This window comes from Phalacrocorax aristotelis, chromosome 9 (genome assembly GCF_949628215.1).
Source record: "Phalacrocorax aristotelis chromosome 9, bGulAri2.1, whole genome shotgun sequence".
Taxonomy (NCBI): domain Eukaryota; kingdom Metazoa; phylum Chordata; class Aves; order Suliformes; family Phalacrocoracidae; genus Phalacrocorax; species Phalacrocorax aristotelis.
Window position 1 is genome coordinate 24769416 of NC_134284.1, and position 22299 is coordinate 24791714.

The 22299-nt window shown below is 44.6% G+C and overlaps 1 protein-coding gene across 1 annotated transcript; it reads right to left on the bottom strand.

Moving 5' to 3' along the window:
• Positions 1–927: 927 nt before the first annotated feature.
• On the bottom strand, positions 928–21360 carry DEGS2 (delta 4-desaturase, sphingolipid 2). Its single transcript, XM_075103906.1, has 3 exons — positions 21184–21360; positions 11088–11830; positions 928–3995 (listed from the first exon to the last, which is right to left on the bottom strand). The coding sequence occupies exons 1-3, from the start codon at positions 21263–21265 to the stop codon at positions 3852–3854; spliced, it is 969 nt and encodes a 322-aa protein (XP_074960007.1). The 5' UTR covers positions 21266–21360; the 3' UTR covers positions 928–3851.
• Positions 21361–22299: the final 939 nt, after the last annotated feature.

The following is a 22299-nucleotide window of genomic DNA, read 5'->3' on the forward strand; positions in this document are numbered from 1 at the left end:
CTCTGTTAACATCAGCCACCTGCTAAAAATAAGTTTTTCTTACTTTCTTCTTCTACTTTTGCAGCCTTGTATACTTAAGACGTGAGCTGAAGTTTGCACAGGGCCACTTAATCGCTGTGGGAGCAAGGTGCATGGGGGCAGAAGGGGAGGCTTGGCTGATAGGGGCAGGGAAGCTGTCCTGGCATCACTGGTGCTTTGCTGGTTCCCAGCCTATGGCTCCAGCAACAGGGATGCGCAGGGTGGCTTATTTGCAGTAGTGGCACTGCCAGAAGATTTTCCCCTCCCAGACACTAATTCCATTCGCCTGTTGCCTCTGTAGGGAAGGATATCCCGTCACGCTGGGCTTTTTGAGGGTACTGCTGCAGCAGGGCAGGCCACAGGCGTTTTACAGCGGCAGAAATCAAAAGGAGCATTCACCTCCTCTCCAACCTGTCATACAGCTATTTGTCCTGCCTATCTCCTCTTGCCAGAGCGTTTGTGTGGCCACACAATTAAAGGGATCTAGATTAATTTTTAAGCAAGAGAATAAAACTATATATACCCCAGTGTTTTTTTTAACCCAGACCCATTTGCCCTGTGGTTACCAAAAAAAAAAATACAAACAACAAAAAAACCCCTTCTGCCAGCTTTACTGGTAGTGGCAAGGTCAAGTGCACATGGAGAGGACAGGACCACAACCTTCTCCAGCAGCACCCACACACATTGGAACCCAGCTTGCACCGCACATCTGCAGGCACCAGGCTTCCAGCTACTTCAAATTCCAGCTAGGATGGAGAGTGCAGAGCAGAAGGGCTGCCCAGGCAAAGCAAGGTGGGACTGTGACAGAAAAGCTGATAGGAGGCAGGATGGGAAGCGGTTGCCAATTTTGGTTCCTGTCTGTTTACACCATAGCTTCTGTGTCAGGCTAGGCTGGTAATATATACACCACACAGGTGACTCTGTCATAGAACAGCTGAGTAAGGGAGCTATAGAGAGGTTACTCTCCATGCAGGAGGACAACAGTCACATTGAGGAAGATAGCATAATCTTTATTATGTTTTTAATATTAATTTGCTAAGTTGACCAAGCTTGCTAAGGACATGAGAAGTTGAATATGTCATTATGAAGTGCCAGCAACAGTGAAGTCAATTAATGAAAAAGTGAAGCTCCTGACATGAGCAACAACACAAAGTCAATGGAGGTTCCCACAGCAGAGCTATTTCCTTTGGGAGAACAAGCACCCAAAGAACAAGTGAAGTCTGAAGTGTCAGAAGAAGTCCTGTTCTTCCTCTTCTTTTCCAGAAAAAGAACCAGGCCAAAACCATATTGGTGAATGAACTGGTATTCAGCCCCTGCATCACAAAAGATCTTGCCCTGCTGAGCAAACCTGTGTATTTACCCAACTGCCAAAATTAGACATTGAGGAAAATGAAGGAAAGGGAAATGGAGGATGAGGAACCCAAATTGCTGCAGGCTAGCTCGGCTGCCTGGTGTGCCAGGCTAACGAACAGACAGACTCACTGGATCCAGTGCTGTAGGACAAAGGAACGAAACAGGGTTTATTGAGGAAATAAGGCTTCCCAGGTCTAGTAGCATACTTTGAGGGACTAGCGAGAATGCAAAATAATCCTTTTCTTTGTTACAGACATGGATTTCCAGAAGAAAACAAAAAAGTCAAAATGTTAGAGGTTTAGGGTGTAAGACAACCTTTATAGCTCTCTTTTAACCACTTATTAAGGATAGAAATAAGTTGTCAGCTTTCCAGGGTGGAGGGAAGTTATTAGATGGCGTCTGAACTCCTGACTCCCAAGATATTATTCTGCTTGGAGGAAGGTATTGTGATTAAGGTTTTTGATGATGCAGAATTATTGAGAATAGCCAGAATTTTGTAGCTGGAGAGAATAGGCAGGAAGATTTAACTATTCCAGTGGGCAGAAATGACAGATGAAGGTTAACAGCACAAAGTAAGACACGTAGGGAGAGAAACAACCTCAGCTCCATGTTCAGGTATATCCCCTTAATACCATCTGTGGCAACTTTTATATAGCTTTTTTATGGCAACTTTTATATCACGTGCTTCCCAAATGTCGAGTCAGTGCCCCTTGAATGACAGTGGAAAAAAGTTACAATTATTCTCAAAGCAGTTAGGAACAAATATCACCATAACATCCCCATGTCTTCACTGATACATACTCCTAACTCCAATGAACAAAAAGGCGTATAATATAGAGAAGACCAAGAAATGTCATCAGCAACACTAACAACCTTGGCAAGCAGCAGTTAAAACCAGAACCTTTTCATTCCCAGGACTTACAGTGGGGAAATGGATGAGAAACGTTAAGTTATTAATACTGTTAAAAAGGTGAGTGAGAAAGGGCCACCCAGTTCCTCCAGGGGCACATCCATGCTGCTGATCAGGCAGCAAGCAGAAGACTAAAGGAAGGGTTTCTCCACACCACAGTTCAGCTGTGCCAGTTAGCTGCACTGAATATTACATCCTAAGAATAGAAGTGCATTCAGAAAAGGTTTAGACAAAGCCCTGGAAAAAAGGTCAAACAGCAGCTACTAAAATAATGATACAAATGTACAAAAATATAAACATACTCCATTGTATATACAAAACCTCTGCTACCAGCAATTATCAGAAGATATTAGATTAGACAAGACATTGAGCTAAAAGCACCCTTATGTTCACCAGAAAGTATCATTTACTACTGCGTGCCAGTCCTCCCTGCTTCCACAGTCCTGTACACACAGAGCGTCTACATCTACTCTGGCATGTAAAGAAACCAGTCCTAAACTACACACATGCATGCTCACACATACACAGAAGCACACGTTGGAAGGGACCTCAGAGATCATCTAGTCCAACCTTTCTAGGAAGAACACCGTCTAGACAAGATGGCCCAGCACCCTGTCCAGACGACTCTTAAAGGTGTCCAATGTGGCTGAGTCAACTTCCCTGGGGAGATTATTCCAATGGTGACTGTCCTCACTGTGAAAAATTTCCCTCGTGTCCAATCGGAATCTCCCCAAGAGCAACTTGTGTCCATTCCCCCTTGTCCTCTCCATGTGACTCCTTGTAAAAAGGGAGTCTCCATCTTCTTTGTAGCTGCCCCTTAAGTACTGGCACATGGTGATGAGATCCCCTCTGAGCCTCCTTTTCTCAAGGCTGAACAAACCCAGTTCTCCCAGCCTATCCTCATATGGCAGCTTCCCAATCCTTTGATCATCTTGGTGGCCCTTCTCTGGACCCCTTCCAGCCTGTCCATGTCCTTTTTGTATAGCGGGGACCAGAACTGTACACAGCACTCCAGGTGTGGCCTGACAAGCGCTGAGTAGAGTGGGATGATGACTTCTTTCTCTCTGCTGGCAATGCCCTTTTTGATGCTACCCAGCATCCTATTGGCCTTTTTGGCCGCAGCAGCACTTACCTGGCAGGGGAGACACTATGATCAGGCAGGTGATTTTGCCAGGGTGAGGCTCATCCCATGCTCTCCCGGTGTGCTGACCCCTGCAATTTCACTATTTTATTTTTTTTTACACACCAAGCATTCTCTGTTGCAGACCAGGCCAAAACTCAGACTTAGGCACATGTGGCCCAGAAAGTTAACCCTATGCCTAGACCAAAAGTTCACATCATCATAGCTCACTCTAATTTAGTTTCTCAGAGTTACATTCACAAATATCCTTTATTAAAAAGGATCAATAGTCTAAAATAGTGCATGCAATTCCTTCATTTTCACACCCATCCTCTTGGTCTAAGGAGCACGCACCAACGCTAATTCAGTACACACAAACATTCTTCTACTTCTGCAGAAAACTCAAGTCATTCAAATGAACAGACCAATGCAGCAGGCAGAGCTAGTCCGTTAGCTTTCTTTTGCCAGCTTGCATAGTCTCTTAACCCTTGAATAGGGACCAATACTGTCATCGAAAACAAAGTCCCACAGAACTCGAATCCAGGACTGGTGATGTGGGAGGTTATCATAATATTCTGCTGCAATCTTCTTCACCTGGAAGAAGAACAGAGAGAATGACCTGTTTAGCTGCACAGTGACAGGTGTGTTTCAGTCTTCACATTCAGATCTGATAGCACAGCCATAACCTGAAGTTACTTGTTATTGCTTGTGAGCTTCTGAAGTTCAGCCAAATGAGATGTACTTAAACATATTTAGATACTTCTTAGCAGACTTCTGATGTAAGTTTTGCCTCATAATGTCAGAATTTGAAAGATGGTGGATCGCTGCCTTCAGTCAGAACTATTTTCTCACATTTTGGAGGTGGTGGGATCTCCACAATGAGATGACTAATCCACTTATAAAGTGCCAAGACTCCGACACACTGTATTTAAAGCCCTGTTCACCACTCATAATACTTGTCTGCTGAGGGTTTTGGGTAGGAGAGAAATACCAACTGAGAAAATGCCAGACACAGCCTTGCCTACACTTCATTTTCTTTCCTTCAGTCTGCTACCATGATGCAAATCTGAGAGACAAGTTCCTCCAGCAGGCAGAGGAAATTGTAGGGGCGGTCCGTTCTCCTCAGTCTGGTGCAAGATTCATTATTAGATCACAAATCTAATAAAATTTCATCCCTGTTACAAATCCCCAAGCCTTGAGACTGTTGCCATCAGAGAAGCATTGCGCATCAGTGGGGGTGACACTTGCAGTGAGAGTAAGGCCAGAACTGGAGGACAAAGAGGTTTCAGACCTTGCAGATTCAGGGGACTGTGAGGATTCCCAAGTTATCAGTAGTCCCTGCTCCAGCTAGATGCTCTGCTTCTTTAACACACTTACGAAGCAGCAGAGTCAGTTAGCTATTGTATGCTTGCACATAAACTGCCTGGGGATGGTTTTATTACAGCTCCACCTCCTAGACAAAGCAAGCTGTATTCTAGAGTAGCTCCTCTTGATGGTCAGAATGACTTCTCTTTTTAAAAACCCTGCAGAATTTTAAAGCCAGCTGTGTTGAGCACAGTACGGACTTTCAGTGAAGACCAAACGGGTTTCACAGAAATTGTCATCCAGGAGGAGGGTCTCATCAGCATCCAAGGTGTAATGGTGGAATCCTTACAGAGCATTTTGACAGTTTGTGAAAAGGTAAGAATCTTGGCAAAAGTTAAATTATAAGCCAGTACAGCTCACTGCTAGTTACCCCATTAATTCTGCTTCCTAGCAGACACTTCCCTGTGAGGTAGGTTGGGTACCATACAGGTTTTGTTAAGATCTTTTACCTCTGTACCTCTGCACCTATGCACTCCTTGTACTCATGGCATGGTAGTGCTGTATTGGAGATGGAAGATCCAGTTCAGGCCTGATTGTATTCTGCCTTTCACTGAATACCTCTGACTTCCTAATAATTCCATATATCCTGCTTTTAAGCATTGGTCTGTACTTCAAATGTGGTTCATTTTCAATGGGATGCAGACAATATCAGCATTTCTCCCTAGAAGTTCTTGTTAATGACTGGAAGAAGAGCAATTTCCAGGCACCAGGTAAGATGTCTGAAGATGCAGATTTAGTTCCCTGTGCTCCTTCTGTAATCACAGTAAGAAATAATTTAATCTGGGTTTTGTATACTCCCATTCCCAGCTGGGTAACTGAAAGAGCAGGAGGATGAAAGGGAGGACTATTTAGACAGTAAGCTCCCTTGACTCCTCTGAATGAAAGCCACTAATGAGGCCTTATGCAAACACAAAGGGGATCTCAGATACTGAGCCCCAAAAGCTTCCCTCCAGCTCTGCATGGTCATTCCCTAGCATGCTGCTGCTTACAGACCTTCCCTCCCAACTCCATTTAAGAATTTCTGCCTGAATTTTGGCTTAAAACAGTAATTCAGTCAACATCTGTACTAGCCAAGTTCATATGGCAAGTCTACCATTCCTCTCTTCTCCAGAACCCCCATATATTTCTTGCCCACAGAAACAGTGGTCTGAACCAGACACGTTTTTTCAGCTAGTTACATTAGTGTGCGGAGCTCTTGATTACGTTAGACTCTGACCACTACAAGGGCTTCAGAAAGTCTGTATTGCCTCTTGCACATGGAAGTGGAGGGCTGGAGATTCACAGAAAGCAATTCAGGTCCTAGGAACAATGTCTCAGGCAGTGGCTGTGCTCCCTGGCACCAAAGGCTAACTAAAAAATGACCCCAGTGACAAAGTAGAAAAAAATGGCTCAGAAGAGGCCAGTAAACAGCCTATCTTCAGCCCAATAGTTTCCACACTTTCAGCAAACATGAGCAGCAGTACAGTCTGGGCATAGGGCTGAAGAGCTCTCAGATGGACACAACATGCAAGTCTGAAAACTTGCCCTTAAATATATTCCATACACATATTCTGCAGTGGTATTACAGATTTAAAACAGGCACGTAGAATAAAAGTGTTGTTGGATAAATAAGATGATTAATCAAAATACCCAGCAGTAGATTTTGAAGAAGATTATACATGCCCCATTCTGGAAGCAGCAGCCCAGTCGTGGCTGGCAAGCTGCTTGCCAACATCAGGTGTGGAGGAGTTGCTTGCTTACCAAGCATATCCATTTAGCACCTTCCTGCAGAGTATGGTGGCAGCTCATTCTGAATGAGAAGCCCGGTATGGAAACCACAAGAGATAAGCAGGGGCTTGCACTGGAGTGTCTTACCCTACATCAGCTGTAGGACAGTGACTCACGCCTACGCGAAATAGTTCTTTGCTGCCGCCTGGCTTTGTGCCCCACAGCACCTCGTGCAGGAAGGCAGGCAGCGCTTGCACTGTTGGCAAGGGCCCTGTACTCTGGGCAGGACAAGCGTATGAAATGTACAGAAACAATGGAGAGGAGAAGGTAAACTGCAATGAAGTGTTTTTGACAAATGAATGGGGAAGAAGGAAAATTTAATGAATGCAGTTAGACAGAGGATTTCTGAATGGGTTTCTTATGAAAAAGACAAGGAAGTTTGTTAGGTGCATGTTCCCATTTTGCTATCACACGGCAGTAAAGAATTTTAAAGGTTGTTTATTTTTTACAATGGGTCAACACAAAGTTTCCTGACAAAACCACCTCATCTATTGTAATTTGTTTCAGCATCTCCATAAGTAAAACAAAATTATCTCTTTCTTACCTACCAGAAAATTTGGGGAGTGGAGGATGAAAATAGTTTGTTCTTAATGCAGATTCCCTGCATTAAACTATATGTATTAAATATATTTTAGGTTAGAAGAGTCATCTTCCATGTCGCATTCAAGGTGTAGTACTAAACCTGTGGATGGCAGTTTCCAGGTAGCAAGTTTTACAGCCAGATCATAGATCGTCTCAGAGGACGCCACTGTGACAAAGTATTCCTAGATCCTGGCCCTGACTTCCCTCTCAAGCTCTCCATATCACATTGGAGATGGTCCATTTGCTTCAATTCCTCTCTCCCTTCCTCCTTACAGATCTCAGCTGTAAGTCTTAACTCACTGTTCATTTGTGAATGGAAGTTATCACGGAAGGACAACAAGAGAACAACTTGCAAAGTCTGCAAGAAGCTTATTAGGCACTTGGCACCTGGCATATTGAGGCTTTTCTTCAAGTAGATCAAGGTGCTAGGTAAGAAATCACATCTTTTAGACAAACTTTGCTTCTGGTTTTTACAGAATCCCAGAACGGTAGGGGTTGGAAGGGACCTCTGGAGATCATCTTGTCCAACCCCCCTGCTTGAGCAGGCACACCCAGAGCAGGGGGCACAGGAACGCATCCAGGAGGGGTTTGAATGTCTCCAGGGAAGGGACTCCACAGCCTCCCTGGGCAGCCTGTGCCCCTGCTCTGGCACCCGCACAGGAAAGAAGTTTTTTTCCTCATGTTTAGCTGGAACTTCCTGGGTTCCACCTTGTGCCCATTGCCTCTTGTCCTGTCATTGGGCACCACTGAAAAGAGTCCAGTCCCGTTGTCCTGACACCCACCCTTTAGATATTTGTAAGTATTGATGAGATCACCCCTCATTCTTCTCTTCTCCAGGCTGAATAAACCCAGGTCTTTCAGCCTTTCCTCCCAAGGGAGATGCTCCAGTCCCCTGATCATCTTGGTATCTCTCTGCTGGACTTGCTCAAGGAGTTCCCTGTCTTTCTTAAGCTGGGGGGAAACTTCTGGTTTTGTGCTTGTAGAATACAGCAACAGGACCCCAATCCTACTCCTTGGCATCAGATAGGTGCAAAAGTTAAATGCAACCTAAAATTTCACCATGGCTTTTATAGACCCCTTGTCCTGGGGCTATATAGAAGCTAAAGAGCATTATGACAAGAAGGTGAAAAATTATGTTTAGAATGCTAGAAGGCATGTTACAGAAGTTCCCTCCATAGTCCTTGACTGGGGAAGGGAGCACTCAAGCTAGCCCTCCTGGCCATCACAGGGTTAAGGAAATCTGCAATTCAAAACCAGCACATCTACCATGTTTTCCAGTCTTGTCTGTCTAATAAATCTGGTTTCATATGATGTCTTTTCCTTTTCCCACGAGCTTAATGAGTAACAAGTTTGCCTTTGGTAACACTGCTGGGTTTATTGCAGTTTGTAGAGAGAATACAGAGTTCCTCCTCTCCTGTCCCCCTCTCTCCATAAGTGTATTCAATCCTTCAGATAATGAAGAAGGACCTTTTTATTAATTTGGTAAAGAATGCAATAATTTATTGTTATAAGGCTTCATGCAAACACTAATGTAATCATAAGCCTATAGGGGTTTTTTTTAGAGCAGGTTGTTCATTACAATGTTAAATTTCATGGTGCCTTGCATAATCTCTCATTATACAAGTGGGACAAGTTTCTACTGCACAGTCATGTCACTCATCTTTAATATCTATAAGCTTACAGCACAGCGTAATTCCACCTCTTTCAAATCTGTCACTCCTAGGATAAAGGTCTTTCCAGTGGCAAACACATTACTCAGAACATTCTGAATGAGACACCTGTAACAAAGGACAAAGCTGAATTTACTTTTCTGATAAGCAAGCGGAAGAGTCAGTTACTTTCCAAGATTAAAGATCCAGTTATTCTCTGATCCTATTTCTCCCCTGCTCTCAATCATTCAGGAATAATCAAAGACCTTTATTCCACTTTCTACTTGCCAATAATTAAAAATAAAAATAGCTATACTGAGAGGTTATCCATATTACACAATACAACTATTAGAAGTTCAAGTCCCTAAGAGACTAGCTCTGAAAAAAGCTAGACCTTTGCTGAGTGAAGAATTTGCTGAGAGGTTAAGCAGAGGAGAGTAAGGGGAAGTTTCTAGCCCTACCTGTTATGAAGTTCAAACATTAAAGCTATCCAGAGAAGATCTATCCTCTTACCACCTTCCACCAAAGAGGCAGAGAATTTTTCTTCTCAATTTGCAGAAAAGAATAAGCAACTTGGTTTAATAGACAAGAGATTTTCTGCAGTAACTTTTTTTGCCAAAGAATCTTCACTTCATAATAGATATTCACTTGTAATGGATGGCTTGTTTTGACAACTCAAAGTTTCCCACGTAGTTCTGTCAGGCAACAACGATTGACAAGCCTGATATGTCCTCCACCAGCAGGGCAAGTCTCAGTTGCCCAAGAGCTAGAAACACATGAACACAAGCCCATGAAATTCAACAAATAACTTTATCCTTTTTACACAGGAGGGCAGACACTTCCAGCTGCCACACTGCCTCGAGGAATTAGGCTGAACTATTTGTGATGTGGGTGGGGAAGAGCTTTTCAGGTCCCAATCAGGTCTGGCGTAACAGTCCCAGCAAGTTCAAATCATCACTCACCTCCCTTGGGTAAGATACAGAGCTAACCTCCTTCTCTTCTATTTTCATTTCAGTAATCTAAGTATCTAAGCCTATCTTACAAGTTTGAACATTTGAAGCTAAAGCTAAGCTCATACACCCCCCAGCTGAGCTATCAGGTGTATCAGCAATGGGAGTGCCTGAGAGGAGAACTTCACATGTGAGCATGGGCTGCTTTACTGGCTGCTCTGAACCCCACCAGGAATGGCCAGCTTCTCCAGGACAGACCTCCAGCAGTGGAGGAGTGTGTTAAAACAGAACTCCAGGCTATACAGAGGCTCCCCACACTCTTCTACACCACAAGAAAGTCTCCTCTAGTTTTGAATCTCTTCTCAGACAGTGTTTCTGTGATGAAGACATAAACCCATAAAGCAGGGTTTGCCTGAATATGCCACCATGGAGGTTGTACCTGTTATGCAGTAGTGGGGAGGTCACAGCTCCTGAACCTCAGCCTCCCCAGCTCTACCTCTGCCTCATGAGGCTACTGCAGTAGCAGCCCCCAACTTTGTGTCAGACCAGAGACAGATGTTTCCAGAGGATTTATACGTAGGAGTAATACTTCGAAGTCACGTACCTCTAACACTGTGAGCACCTGCTGAGGAGCCCTTGTATTAAAACCCAGAAAAGCAGCTATATACCTGGAGGGAAACTGAAAACCATTCCTAGACACCTGGGCTTTGCAAATTTGATTCCCACAACTGATAAAATGTAAACAAAAAGGAGCTTGACTTTCAAAAGAGGAAAGCCACACCACTTGCCCAATGACAGATCAGGCATCCTCGGTTTCTGTGGGTGGGGCAACAGATCTAAAACAAGTCATGCGGAGTGGAGCTTTATTTTCTAGTGCAATTTGTGTCAGGCTGGAACACGCCCCAGTACTTATGCCATCTCAAAAAATAGAAAGACTTTTATTTGATGTTAATCAAGCAATATAGTTAGCAGATTGGTCATGAGACAAATGTGAAGTAGTAATTGCCACATGCCTCACTTTAGATGGGCCTTTAAAATTCCAAAGGTATGAAACCTGGTGGCTGAGGGAAGGAAATGGAAAAATTTAGAGCACTGTTGGAGGATTTTGTCGTGCAAAAAGCTTTCCTCAAGCCCTCTGAGGCTCAGATGTTCTTGTTTCCATCAAATAAGCTAAATATTACAGCAGTTTGGCAGCCATTTCTCTCAATCTTCTGCTTAAAATGAAAGAATTAACAACAAAACCAAAAGCTGTCTTTTCTCCTTATTTTTTCTTTCTTAAATTTGACCCATTGCTATGATTTGGAGCGATTTCTTTGAGACAGTTTAGCAGCTTTTATAAAAATCCAATTCACTTGTGCTAATGCCATACTTACCATTGGCAATCTGCACCCAGGAATGCTGGGAAAGTCATGATGCTCCATGTGGTAGCCTACATTAAAGGTGAGCCAGTTCAGAGGTCCATAATAAGAGTACGTCTCATACCCTTTCAAGAACATGTAGTGTTCTGCTATGAAGTGCCCAGAAATGGGATGTAAACCCATGCAAAGAATTGTACCTGCTATTAAGTAAATAATAGGTTTAAGCCCCCAAATGTAGTAAATTATAAGGTCTATAGAAAACTGGATGAGAGCGTTAAAAATTTCCATTCGTGTAATTGCTTTGGGGTTCACATACAGCGGTCTCAGACTGTAGAACAGAGGTTGGAGGAAAAGCCAAAGCAGTTTCCGAAGTGGCGTACAGAAGAACCAGCCTTCAAAGTCTGTGGGAATGTCCACATCCAGGCTGTCCCCACCAAGGTACCGATGATGGTCAATGTGGTATTTCTTGAAGGAGGCAGAATAAGGGATGCCAATCGGCAAGTTGGCAAAGACTGCAAACCATCGGTTCCACTTTGCCTGCTTGTTCCCAAAGGCGACATTGTGTGAAATATCATGGATGGCTAGGGTCAGCGAATGGTTGATGCAACCCCCAAAAGCATAAGCCCAGAAGAAAATCCATTTCCAAGATAAGTCTTTCACCAGGTAGCATGCTACCAACTGCATGAAAACCATTCCAGATACAATCCACTTTAAATGTGGATCCGGCCCCATCAGAGTCTTGATCTCTGGATACTTAGCTAAAGGGAAAAATGCAGAGAAAACCTCATTAGATCACAGTTAGGTAAATGTAATTACCACTGGCGCTCTGTTTTTATTACCATATGTTTGAGGCCCTAGTTTTATAGAGGGGCAATTCCAGAGCAAGCTTGCCACTACAGTGAAAGCTTTACTAACGTATGGGCTCAATTCCAGCATCATGTCCAATTGCGATTGATATTAAGATATACACACACATATATACACACACACACAAACATACGTACAAAAAAAAGAAAATTTACCCTGATGGTCAATATGTGGCACCACGTGCCTTCACAAGGATGAGTACTAGTATGCCAAAACACACCAGATTTCAGCTCTGAGAAGCACCTTCTGTAAAGTTTTTCATTTGCCTTTTTATTTTGCCCAATTTTTGCTGTTTTCCACAAAAGGGACACAACTGCCTTCTTTGTAGTCCTTTTCATACTGTTGCTTCAGACATACTAGCAGGGGGAGAGGGCTGAGCAACAGGCTCACCAGGTTTTGCTCTGTGGTTAGATGACAAATGTAGCATTAAAAAAAATTCCTTAGTATTTGAGTGTTCATCAGTGCTTACAACACATACGGCTCTTTGCACATGGTAATGTCACAAGAAAGTCAGTAATATTATCAGGAATTTGTAAGACAGCAGATTTTTCTCTGCTTCCAAGTCACATACCAGAAGCAAGCATGAAAGTCACATAAATAACCACACAACAGCTTCATGCAGCCTCACAAATGCTGCAATAAAGCATCGGAGAGACACAGGCTAGGCTTCCCGGGTCTGACCTGTGTCCTGACAGGACCAGCTTACTGATCTTTAGTTCTACTGGCCATTCATTTGTCCTTTTAAGAAAAAGAAAAATACAGAGAAGGTCAGCTTATCTTCTAGGTGCTGCTCGTTGCTTCAGGTCTCTTTACAAACCCACACTTCTTACTTCCAGTATAAACTTGCACATGAATTTTTCCACTGTTTTATGGTTTTTACCCACCCACTGGCCTCCTTCCTTTTATTCATACCCTGCATTTCTCAATAATTACAGCTTACACAGATAAGATTGTAGGACAAGTCACTCATTCTGAACCCTGAGGTTACAGAGTGTGCCCCTGTAAGTTTGATAGGACCATTTTATGAATAGAAAAGTAAATACCACCTGAATGTCACTGTATTATACCAATGCAATAAAAGCATAATAATAATGATTTGTATCTATGCAGCTGTACATACTATAAACAGACATGAGAGACAATGCACATAACTTCATGTGACCTTGCAAGGATGCAGAGAAGGTTTTTGTAGAAGTGAACCCTGAAAAGTATGGAGAAGTTTAGAGAGATGAAGCACTGCTTAAGGAAGCGGGTTGGTGTGGTCATGCTCTTCAACCATTCAAACAACTTTTGAGCCTGTTGGCCAACAGCCCAGCTTAGAGTTTAGAGAAAATAAAGGTTCGACAGGTTTTGTGGAAGATGTTGAGAAAAAGGGATATTCTCAATTCTTACCCTTGTGAGGGCAAGGAAGGAAAATCACCATGAGGATTATTCAGGCAGGGGAGAGATTTTCTAAGTGGTGGGAAAGCTCTAATAAAAGTTCACATCTTTCTAAAGTCAGCTAAACTTTTTGATAAAAATCTCTGGAAAGCCCAGGTGGGTTGGTTTTGCTGTTCTGGTTTTGTCCTTGTTTTTGCAGGGTTTTTTATTTAGTTTTCATGTTAGAAGCCCTAACAAGCTATAAATGGTTCCCTGGTACCCAGACAGGCACCAAAATTTTACAGAAGGTGCTGGGATGTCCACTCTAAAGAATACCTTGATATAATGACCTAATCAGAATATCTGTTAGACATATAATTTTACGAAGCTTAATGTCCTGTTTAGCAACACCTGTCCAAATCTCAGAAAGTCTTTTAATACATCAAGCCACCTCAAATTTCCAGTCATACAGTTGGTAGAGATAAGTTACTGCAGTCACCAGGAGAGATGTAAAATAACCAGATCTGTTCCTCATCCTGGTCAAATTCAGGCCACTTTGACCAAAAAAAGTTTTAATGGGATGGGAAAAATGACTAAGCAATGCTTTATATTGTAGTTTGAGTATCTATTTCTATTGTCGCTTTGGATCTATTTCTTTTTGTTGCAGCTAACAAGAATTGCAGATTACATTTAAGAGATTTCAGAATAGTAACTGCCAACAGGCAGCAACACAGGTAGGTTGCATTTATTGCAGGGACAGCTATTAGGTAACTTGCTAGGGTTTAATATTAAATTCAACACATGATTAACTCCTCTCCAGAAGTAAGCTTTTGCATACTAGTTAAACTACAATACTGTGTCTGTTTATCATTAATACTGATAAACCCTTCCCATTCCCATGGCATGAAGAAACCCTGGGGAGGCTGACAGGTGGGGCTGTTAGGCTCGCTGCAGGCTAAAAGCCCTGCTGGTGGTGTAGCCTGCTAGAGACCCCTTGGTTCAGGAGCATCTTTGCAGGTGCAAAATGCTGAATGCTGACCCTTTCAAAAATTGAGACACAATTAATCTCAGATTAAGTGATCCTGGTGACTACAGTTTATATATAACATGCTGACGCAAATATGTTACACCATAAATATTTATCTCATTTTGTTCATCATCATGTTCATGCCTTAAAGTTAGCAGAAGGAATCCTAGTAAGGTAAGATAGTGCACTTACACTTGAAAAGCCTGGACAAGCCTGCAAGGCTGCTGTGACAAGAGCCTGTAGGTGATCAGCTGGGCTGTGCAAACCAGCTGTCAGCCATTTGCATGTCCCAAAGGCAACAGAGAATCAGACACAGAGTTATTGTGCAGTGATTAACCAGGAGCCATAAAGGACTATGAGACCTGTGGCAGCTACACAATAAAGACCACCTTAGTTTTCTACGCACTGCCCTTGGAGAAGTCAACAGACACCTACTTTCCACTCTTGAGACTGCTTGAGTTTCACACTAAGAGGCATCTAAGCAGATATTTTCATCATACTGCTTGTTCCTGAATCACTCCTGGCTTGGTCTTCCTGAACACCTTTCCATTATAAAAAATTATCAGCTTCTATATGGCCAGTCCACTGCCTCCCAACAAGCCCTGGGTCAGGGCTTATACACAATGATGGCTATAAAATGTAATCTACAGTGAGCTCTTCATTATCCACAATCATGGCATGAAAAGGGCACAGGAATAGGAGAAAAAAAAACCCCTGACATTCCAACATTCTAGATAAAGTGAGGGGGGAGGGGGGTGGTGTTAAAAAAAACCCACAAAGTTACGTGACCACATGGGACCAGGATTTACCCTTTAGAGTACAATAGGACCAGGACAGCTCCAGCTACTCTGATCTCTCCACAGCACATTCTCAAGCCTCCAGTTCATTGGGAAAGCCTGTTAGCTCGGCCTGGCAGAATGCTTATCCACATGTGCTGCTTCCAGCTTGTCCATCATACTGTTGTTCAGAGGATGGGAATATTGGTGTAGATGTACAACAGTGCAAAGAAAGACTTTCCTGTCCCAGCACACTGCAAAAGCAGTGTGAGCACTTCAGTATTAGTAGTAGCCACTTTAGTGGTTAGATGTAGTTGGTAATTCTGCCCAAACAGCTCCATGGTCTCTATAGCGTAACCTCAGAGCAGCTGAAATCTGCACCACAATGATGAAAGACAGCATTTCCACTTGTACAACAGTGTGGGTGAAAGAACAGCAGCAGAGAGAGAACAAATGCTGCAAGTGTATTTTCAGAAGCATTCACAATTCCAAAACAACACGTTTACTAAATTAACATTTCACAGAGATCACTCCAGTGGCATCAGCCACCTTTCTAGAGACATGCCTCACTCTGAAACACTACTGACAAATTACTCTGACTACACTTTTTTTCCTTGATGCTCCTCTCTGGAGACCTAGAACCACTCACCATAGCCCTACAGTGATGCTCAGTCAGTGCTGGAGTAATCATTCCTGGAGAAGCTGTCAGTCACTAGGTCCTGGTGTTCCTCCTCCTCAGGGGACACCAAATATCTTGTTCTCATCCTCTATTCCCACTGACAATGCTCCTGAAATGACTCAGGATAGACCCAGTTAGACCTCAGTGACGGCAGCAGACAACTTCTCATTGATGTGACACCACGTACTTAGCACCTGCACATTTTGGCATACATGGGATTTGGATGTGGGCAAGTTGGAGCTGTCCACAAACAGAGGTGGTGGGGGATTTTAAAGGAGCAGCAGCCATGCCCACATCCGTGAGAAGCTAGTAGTAACAAGAGAAGAAATTAAATTTCTTAATCTTCCTTTATTTTGACCACAAGTGCAGCATACAGATACAGCCACAATGGAGATATTACTCAGTATAAGACTTTTAGAAGGCCTGCTAAAGAAAAGGGGGCAAAACCAAAAATCTCTGCCATGATGCTGTCCTGGACTGTGTTCTATCAACTGAGTCCCTGCCAGAACAAGTAAGAGACACCAGGGACACGATGTTAGGTTTACTACCCCATGCCCTATGCTGGAGCTTGTACTGGTACCAAAAAAATAAACAAAAGAAGTCAGTTTGCTGACATGATAATGTTTTGCTTTTTAGCAGCTCAGCTCATGAACATGCTGATAAACAGCACAGCTCATTTAAGTCATGCTGGAAAGACATGGACCTGTTGGAGGGGGTCCAGAGGAGGACCGCAAAAATGGTCTGAGGGCTGGAGCACCTCTCCTACAAGGACAGGCTGAGAGAGTTGGGGTTGCTCAGCCTGGAGAAAAGAAGGCTGCAGGGAGACCTTATTGCAGCCTTCCAGTACTTAAAGGGGGACTATAGGAAAGATGGGGGCAGACTTTTTAGTAGGGCCTGTTGCAACAGGACAAGGGGTAATGGTTTAAAACTAGAAGATGGTAGATTTAGACTAGATAAAAGGAAGATGTTTTTTATGATGAGGGTGGTGAAACCCTGGAACAGATTGCCCAGAGAGGTGGTAGATGCCCCCCCCCGCCGGAAACATTCAAGGTCAGGCTGGACAGGCTCTGAGCAACCTGATCTAGTTGAGGATGTCCCTGCTCACCATGGGGCGGGGGGTGTGGGGGTGGACTAAATGACCTTTAAAGGTCCATTCCAACTCAAACTACGCTATGATTCTATGATCAATTCAAACCCTACATGAGCCAGGACATAGGCCGGATACACACAGAGGACAACGTGCATGCCAAAAGCTTCTGGCTTTGCAGTCTCCTGCCCCGCCAGTATGCAAACTAATAAGAAACCTTTTTGGCCCAACTAATTACACTGAAGTTTTGCACATCCACTGTGCAAGGACAGGGGTCTTAATCTTGTATTTGCCACCCACAAGCTCCTAAACTGCTTTGTTCTAGCTGGTCCAAGGGAGCTGTGTCACCCAGAAGTGCCCAGCAGAGGCAAAGGTGCCACATGGCTGGTGTCAACAGAGATGGATGCTTGTTTATTAGCTGGTTCACAGTAAAAGGATGTAGGAATGCTAAAAAGAGGGCTTCCAGCTCCCTCTGAAACAAAAGCCTCCAACATGGAGTAAGCTGAAGCCCTCAGTTGCACTTAATACATTTTCAGCAAAAGACCACAGGCAACTAAAACAGTGACTTTCTGCTCATGTGATTTATTTCAGAGGTGATCCCCACAGGGAATTGGCGCTGAGGTAGCAGCTATTCTGAATGCGCTCAGAGAGCATGCATATCAGTGGCAGCACTGTGCCCACGTACTTCAGCATAAAGGTGAAAAAACCTCATAGTTTCTTTGCCAGAAGCATATGTAGTTCAGAGCTTTTATTTAAGCTAAGGAGATATGCATCTTGCACATTTCAGTATGTACAATTTATCAGAATTTTCATAAATGTGAGGTTTAAATAGGCAACAGAAAAGTCAGCTGGAAGAAATATCAGACTAATCTCTAAATAAGTGAGCAGAGCTGGAAGCTATTTTACTCAAATCAACTAAATGCCAAAATAAAATGGATTTTGGCTTTTTTACCCCCCTACTTCATTCCCCCCCCTCCCCCACAGGCTAACATCTCAGCCTTTCTACAGGATAAAGCACATATAAAAGACTTGCATCATCTCCACTCCAAAATAACTTGCCAAAGAACCAATTATATAATTATTATTCTTGGATGTTAGATCATATTCAGATGCTCCTAGCCTACCCTGAGCAACACCGATTCAGCCTTCATCCCCAGCAGCAAACAAGTGCTTACCTACAGATCCTGTAAGGCAAGACATTTTCTGACCAACCTACAGTAATTTTATAAAGTTAGATCCAACCCACAGCACAAATAAGATCTCACTTTTTCCATGCCCAACATATTTCTCATTGCTTGCATTTGGAAATGTGTTTGCAGGTGAAATGACCATTCATGGTGTGCTTATGGTGTTACCAGCATCTAAGCAATGATTTTTTTCATCTTCTCTCAAGACCAAAAAACCACCAGCACTTCCCACTGTGTAAGACCATAGCCCTCCAAGTGTTTCAATCCAACAGACCTTTACTGCCACTAAAGTAGAAATCCTATTCCTACTAGAAGTAAGTATCCCCTCTACATTATGCCCTATGTTATATCTCCTTCTAATAGCATTTGTATAACTATACAGCAAGGCTAAGCAGATCCAGATGAAAAAAAAAAAACAAACGAACCCTTTCTTCCGTTAGGTTAGTTTTTAGACAGCTCCTTCCCTAACACAGCTCACTGCAGTGTTACACACATCTCAGTCCTGACACAAGAGAGTAATAGGTTTTTCATAAGCATAAAAAAAGAGAGGGTGAGAGAACAGCAATGAAACAATTCAATTTCGTAAACTGAAAAGCATGAATAACACATACAGGAACATGAATAATGTGATCAGAGCTACAGCGCCAGCTTGGCAAGAGATCTCCAGTCTAACTTAGAAGCAGTTGGCACCTAGACAGTACCAAGCACAAGCTACATTTTAATACCTAGAGCCTAAGACAAAGGTGCTACGAAGAGATAAGAGAAAGTATCACCTCTCCCTTGTGCAACATGTTGATCTATTTACTGGTATAATTATAGCCATTAGGAATGACATCCCTAGTAGGTTCATCTAGTGCAACTGTGTCCTGCCATAAGCTAGCTTCCAGCCAGCCCAGTTGATATACACAGCTCCTAGCTCTGCTGCTCAGCTGGAGCAGGCTGCCCAGAGAAGCGGTGGATGCCCCATCCCTGGAAACGTTCAACGTCAGGTTGGACAGGACTTTGAACAACCTCATCTAGTGGAAGATATCCCTGCCCATGGCAGGGGACTTGGACTCACAGAGTTATCATTCAGACATATTGTCACCAACTACAAAAGTCTTATAGACACCTGGGCTATTAATTCTCAAACCCGGACGCACAACTTTGTGACTGACCATTATTGTCTCTCAGTTGCTTTATAGAAACTTATTGGGCCAACAGCTCAAGAAAACACCACTTGTGTAGAAAGAAACTGCCTTATGTTTGTTAGTTTGCCCGTATGTTTTTCCGAGTAGATAATTTCAATTTGCATTTAAATCCAAGTAGCCATACCTGAGAGACCAACATTTTTAAAAAGCTGCAGCCTAAACAATCAAGTTTCAGTGCTTAGCAACTAAATCATTAACCTATTGGGAGGAAAATACTTCCTTTACCAGCATGGAATGCTGTCCCCAAGGCAGTGCTGTACACAAAAATGTAAAATACGTAGATGTTTATAGATATTTGTTCATATGTATGTAAGATTCTTGCAGTGCACTCCAGCTCAATAGACACTAAACACTTTGGTAAGTACATACTCTAGTTACCAGGGGCTTGCTGACCCTCAGGTTTTGAATAATACGGTGACGATCATTATATTAATATCATATGGGATATCATGACAGTTTCAATAACTTTCAGTAACATTTTGGTATTCGTGACACTAGTTTCATGATCCATTCTGCCTTGTCAGACACAGATTGTTTTGCCCACATCTTCCATTTCTCTCTTTCTGTGTTTTATTTCTCTATGCCCTTCCTTCTGCTCCCACAGCTGGGGCAGGGGCATCCTTAAGGAAGGAGATGGACTTTGATTCCCATTGCTCATTCTGAACCCAAAGAGAGTGGGGGAAAAACCTCTGCAAGCATGCAGTTGAAAGGTCCTAAAAAGAGTTTGCTGCAGCAAGGATAAGGCAGTCCAACCATGCTAGCACCTCTTTACAGTACAACTTCATCATGGTTTGCAATCCCCACTCTATAGCAAGATCAGGAAAGCAAGATTAGTAGGGGGAGAGACCAACAATACACACTCCTACCAAAATAGTTCATACTTCACCAAAACATAATCCCCTTGACTGAAAGGATGAGCAGCATGACACCAAGAAGCATAATTTTGTATAATGACATCATTTGACTTTGTATCATGATTACATAGTAAAATAATTATTATTTTCCTGGATATAATTCAAACCTGGACCAGGATATTTCACCACCACAACTATACCAGAAATGTTTTTGTAATTTAAATTATTCCTGGATTAATCTATTAGATTGTGGAGGAGTTAAGAAACTACACCCTATTATCCTAGACCCTGGGCAGCACCTCAGCCACAAGCTCCAGTGCCTTCCTTTATAAAAGATCTTTAAAAACTTTATCTTACTTATTAGATGGGAGGCCAAAAAAAAAAAAAAAACCCAAACCAAGCAACCCAAACAAAAACAGAAAAAAATCTTCTTGATTAAAAAAAAAGTTGAAAATAAAGATATTCAGGAGATATGCAACGACATTCTGTAACAATTCTGAATTATTACTTCTTCTCAGAAACGATCTTCAGAAAAGCCCAAACCCCAAAGTGAAAACCTCCCAGCCCACCACGCAGTTAAACGCCGCCTGTACAACGTGAAAATACAGGACCGCACCTTGCCCCTGGCAAGCAGCGGGGACTTTCTGTTGTTCTCCAGCACTCACCCACAGCCTCATGTATTTTAATGCACTACCAAGACGCGGGGAAGGCTTGCCTGCAGGAGGGCTGGGGGCGCTCCCCGCGGGTGCGGCCGGTGCCCCCGCAGCGTCACCCCGCCGGCGCCAGCTCCGCCGCCCGCGGAGCCCCGCTCGGTGGTGCGGCAGGACCCCCCTCGGCCGCCGGCGCCCCCGCCGTGCCTCTCCGCTGCCTCCGGAAGGCGCGGCGGCGCCGGGAGAGCAGCACCCCCCGGGAAAACACCCCTCCAAGCCCCTCGCGCTGCAGCCCCCGCCCCCCGCAACCCGGCCGGTGCCCCGGACCCCTCCCAGCGCCGGACCCGCCGCGGATCCCCCCCACCCCGATCCGGGGGTGCGGCGCAGCCCGGCTGCCAGCCCCGACGGCGGCCGCTTCCGAGCCCCTCGACGTACCCAGGATCTCCTTCCTGCGCTGCGTGTGGGGCTGCTCCGTGTAGACCCACTCGAAGTCCCCGCGGGTGACACGATTACCCATGGCTCCCGCGGCGTCCCGCGCCGCTCCGCGATGCCCTTATAGCTCTGTGCCCGGCGGAGGGGCGGCTCCGCCCGCCTCCTGCCTCCGCCCCGCCGGCCGCCCCTCGCCTCCGGCGGGCACCGGGGCTGCGCCCCGACGGGGCGGTGGGGGGAGCCCCGGCTGTGGGCGGGGAGGGGGGAGCTGCGCGGCTCCGCTCGGGTGTGGGGGGAGCTGGGGGAGCTGCAGAGCCCCTCTGGGGTGTGGGAGGAGGGTCCAGGGGGAGAGAGGGTGCCTCAGGGCTGGCTCTGGCAGCAGGAGGTTCCCCTTGCTGTAGGGGCCTCGAAGGCAGCCAGGGGAGGTGTGTAGTGGTTTGCAGGGCAGCAGGATCCCTATCGGGCTGCTGCCACCACTGTGGGGCCCACCGGGGCTCAGCACAGCCACTGCAGCCGTCCCCTCCTGGGACAGCCTCAGAGCACAGGGGGATCACCAACACTGCAGGCCTGTCCCCGGGGGCTTCCAGACAAGGATTTTGGAAAGCAAGGGTAGTGCAAATCCCATAAATCCAGCACCATAGCCCTAAGCAGAATGTGACTTAGGGCAAAGCCCAGTCATGTGAGCTCCTCCCAGGGGTGGAAGACCTAGGACAGCACAAAGATGACCAACTCCTGACACACATTTGCTTGGCGCTCTGACAGATCCTGTGTGAGCTGTCCCAGCAGCATCCAGCCCTTGCTGGGTCACGCTTCGCTCCTGAGAGTCTGCGGCCCATTTCCCAGGTCTGGTACCACCTCTGCTGAAGCAGCAGGAAATCACAGTCCTCCCTGGGTAACGAAGCCAGGCAAAGGACTTGCTAACCTTAAAACTAAGGTAACCTTGCTAACCTCTCTAGCCTCTCTGATTCACAGGGAGAGGAGTTACACGTGCTACATGGTGATGTTTCTCCACACACGCACAACTCAAAATTTAAGTGCTGCTCTTGTTCCCACTACGCTCTTTTGCAAGCCCATACCTGACCTGCTGGCCGTCTTCAGGGTTCACTATCTCTGTCATTACTC

Coding starts and splice junctions, on each gene's coding strand:
- DEGS2 (XM_075103906.1), bottom strand. CDS start 21,265: ATGGGTAATCGTGTCACCCGCGGGGACTTCGAGTGGGTCTACACGGAG. Junction 11,831..21,183: donor GCGCAGGAAGGAGATCCTGG/GTACGTCGAGGG, acceptor TTTTCCCTTTAG/CTAAGTATCCAGAGATCAAG. Junction 3,996..11,087: donor CTGGGTGCAGATTGCCAATG/GTAAGTATGGCA, acceptor TTCTTCTTCCAG/GTGAAGAAGATTGCAGCAGA.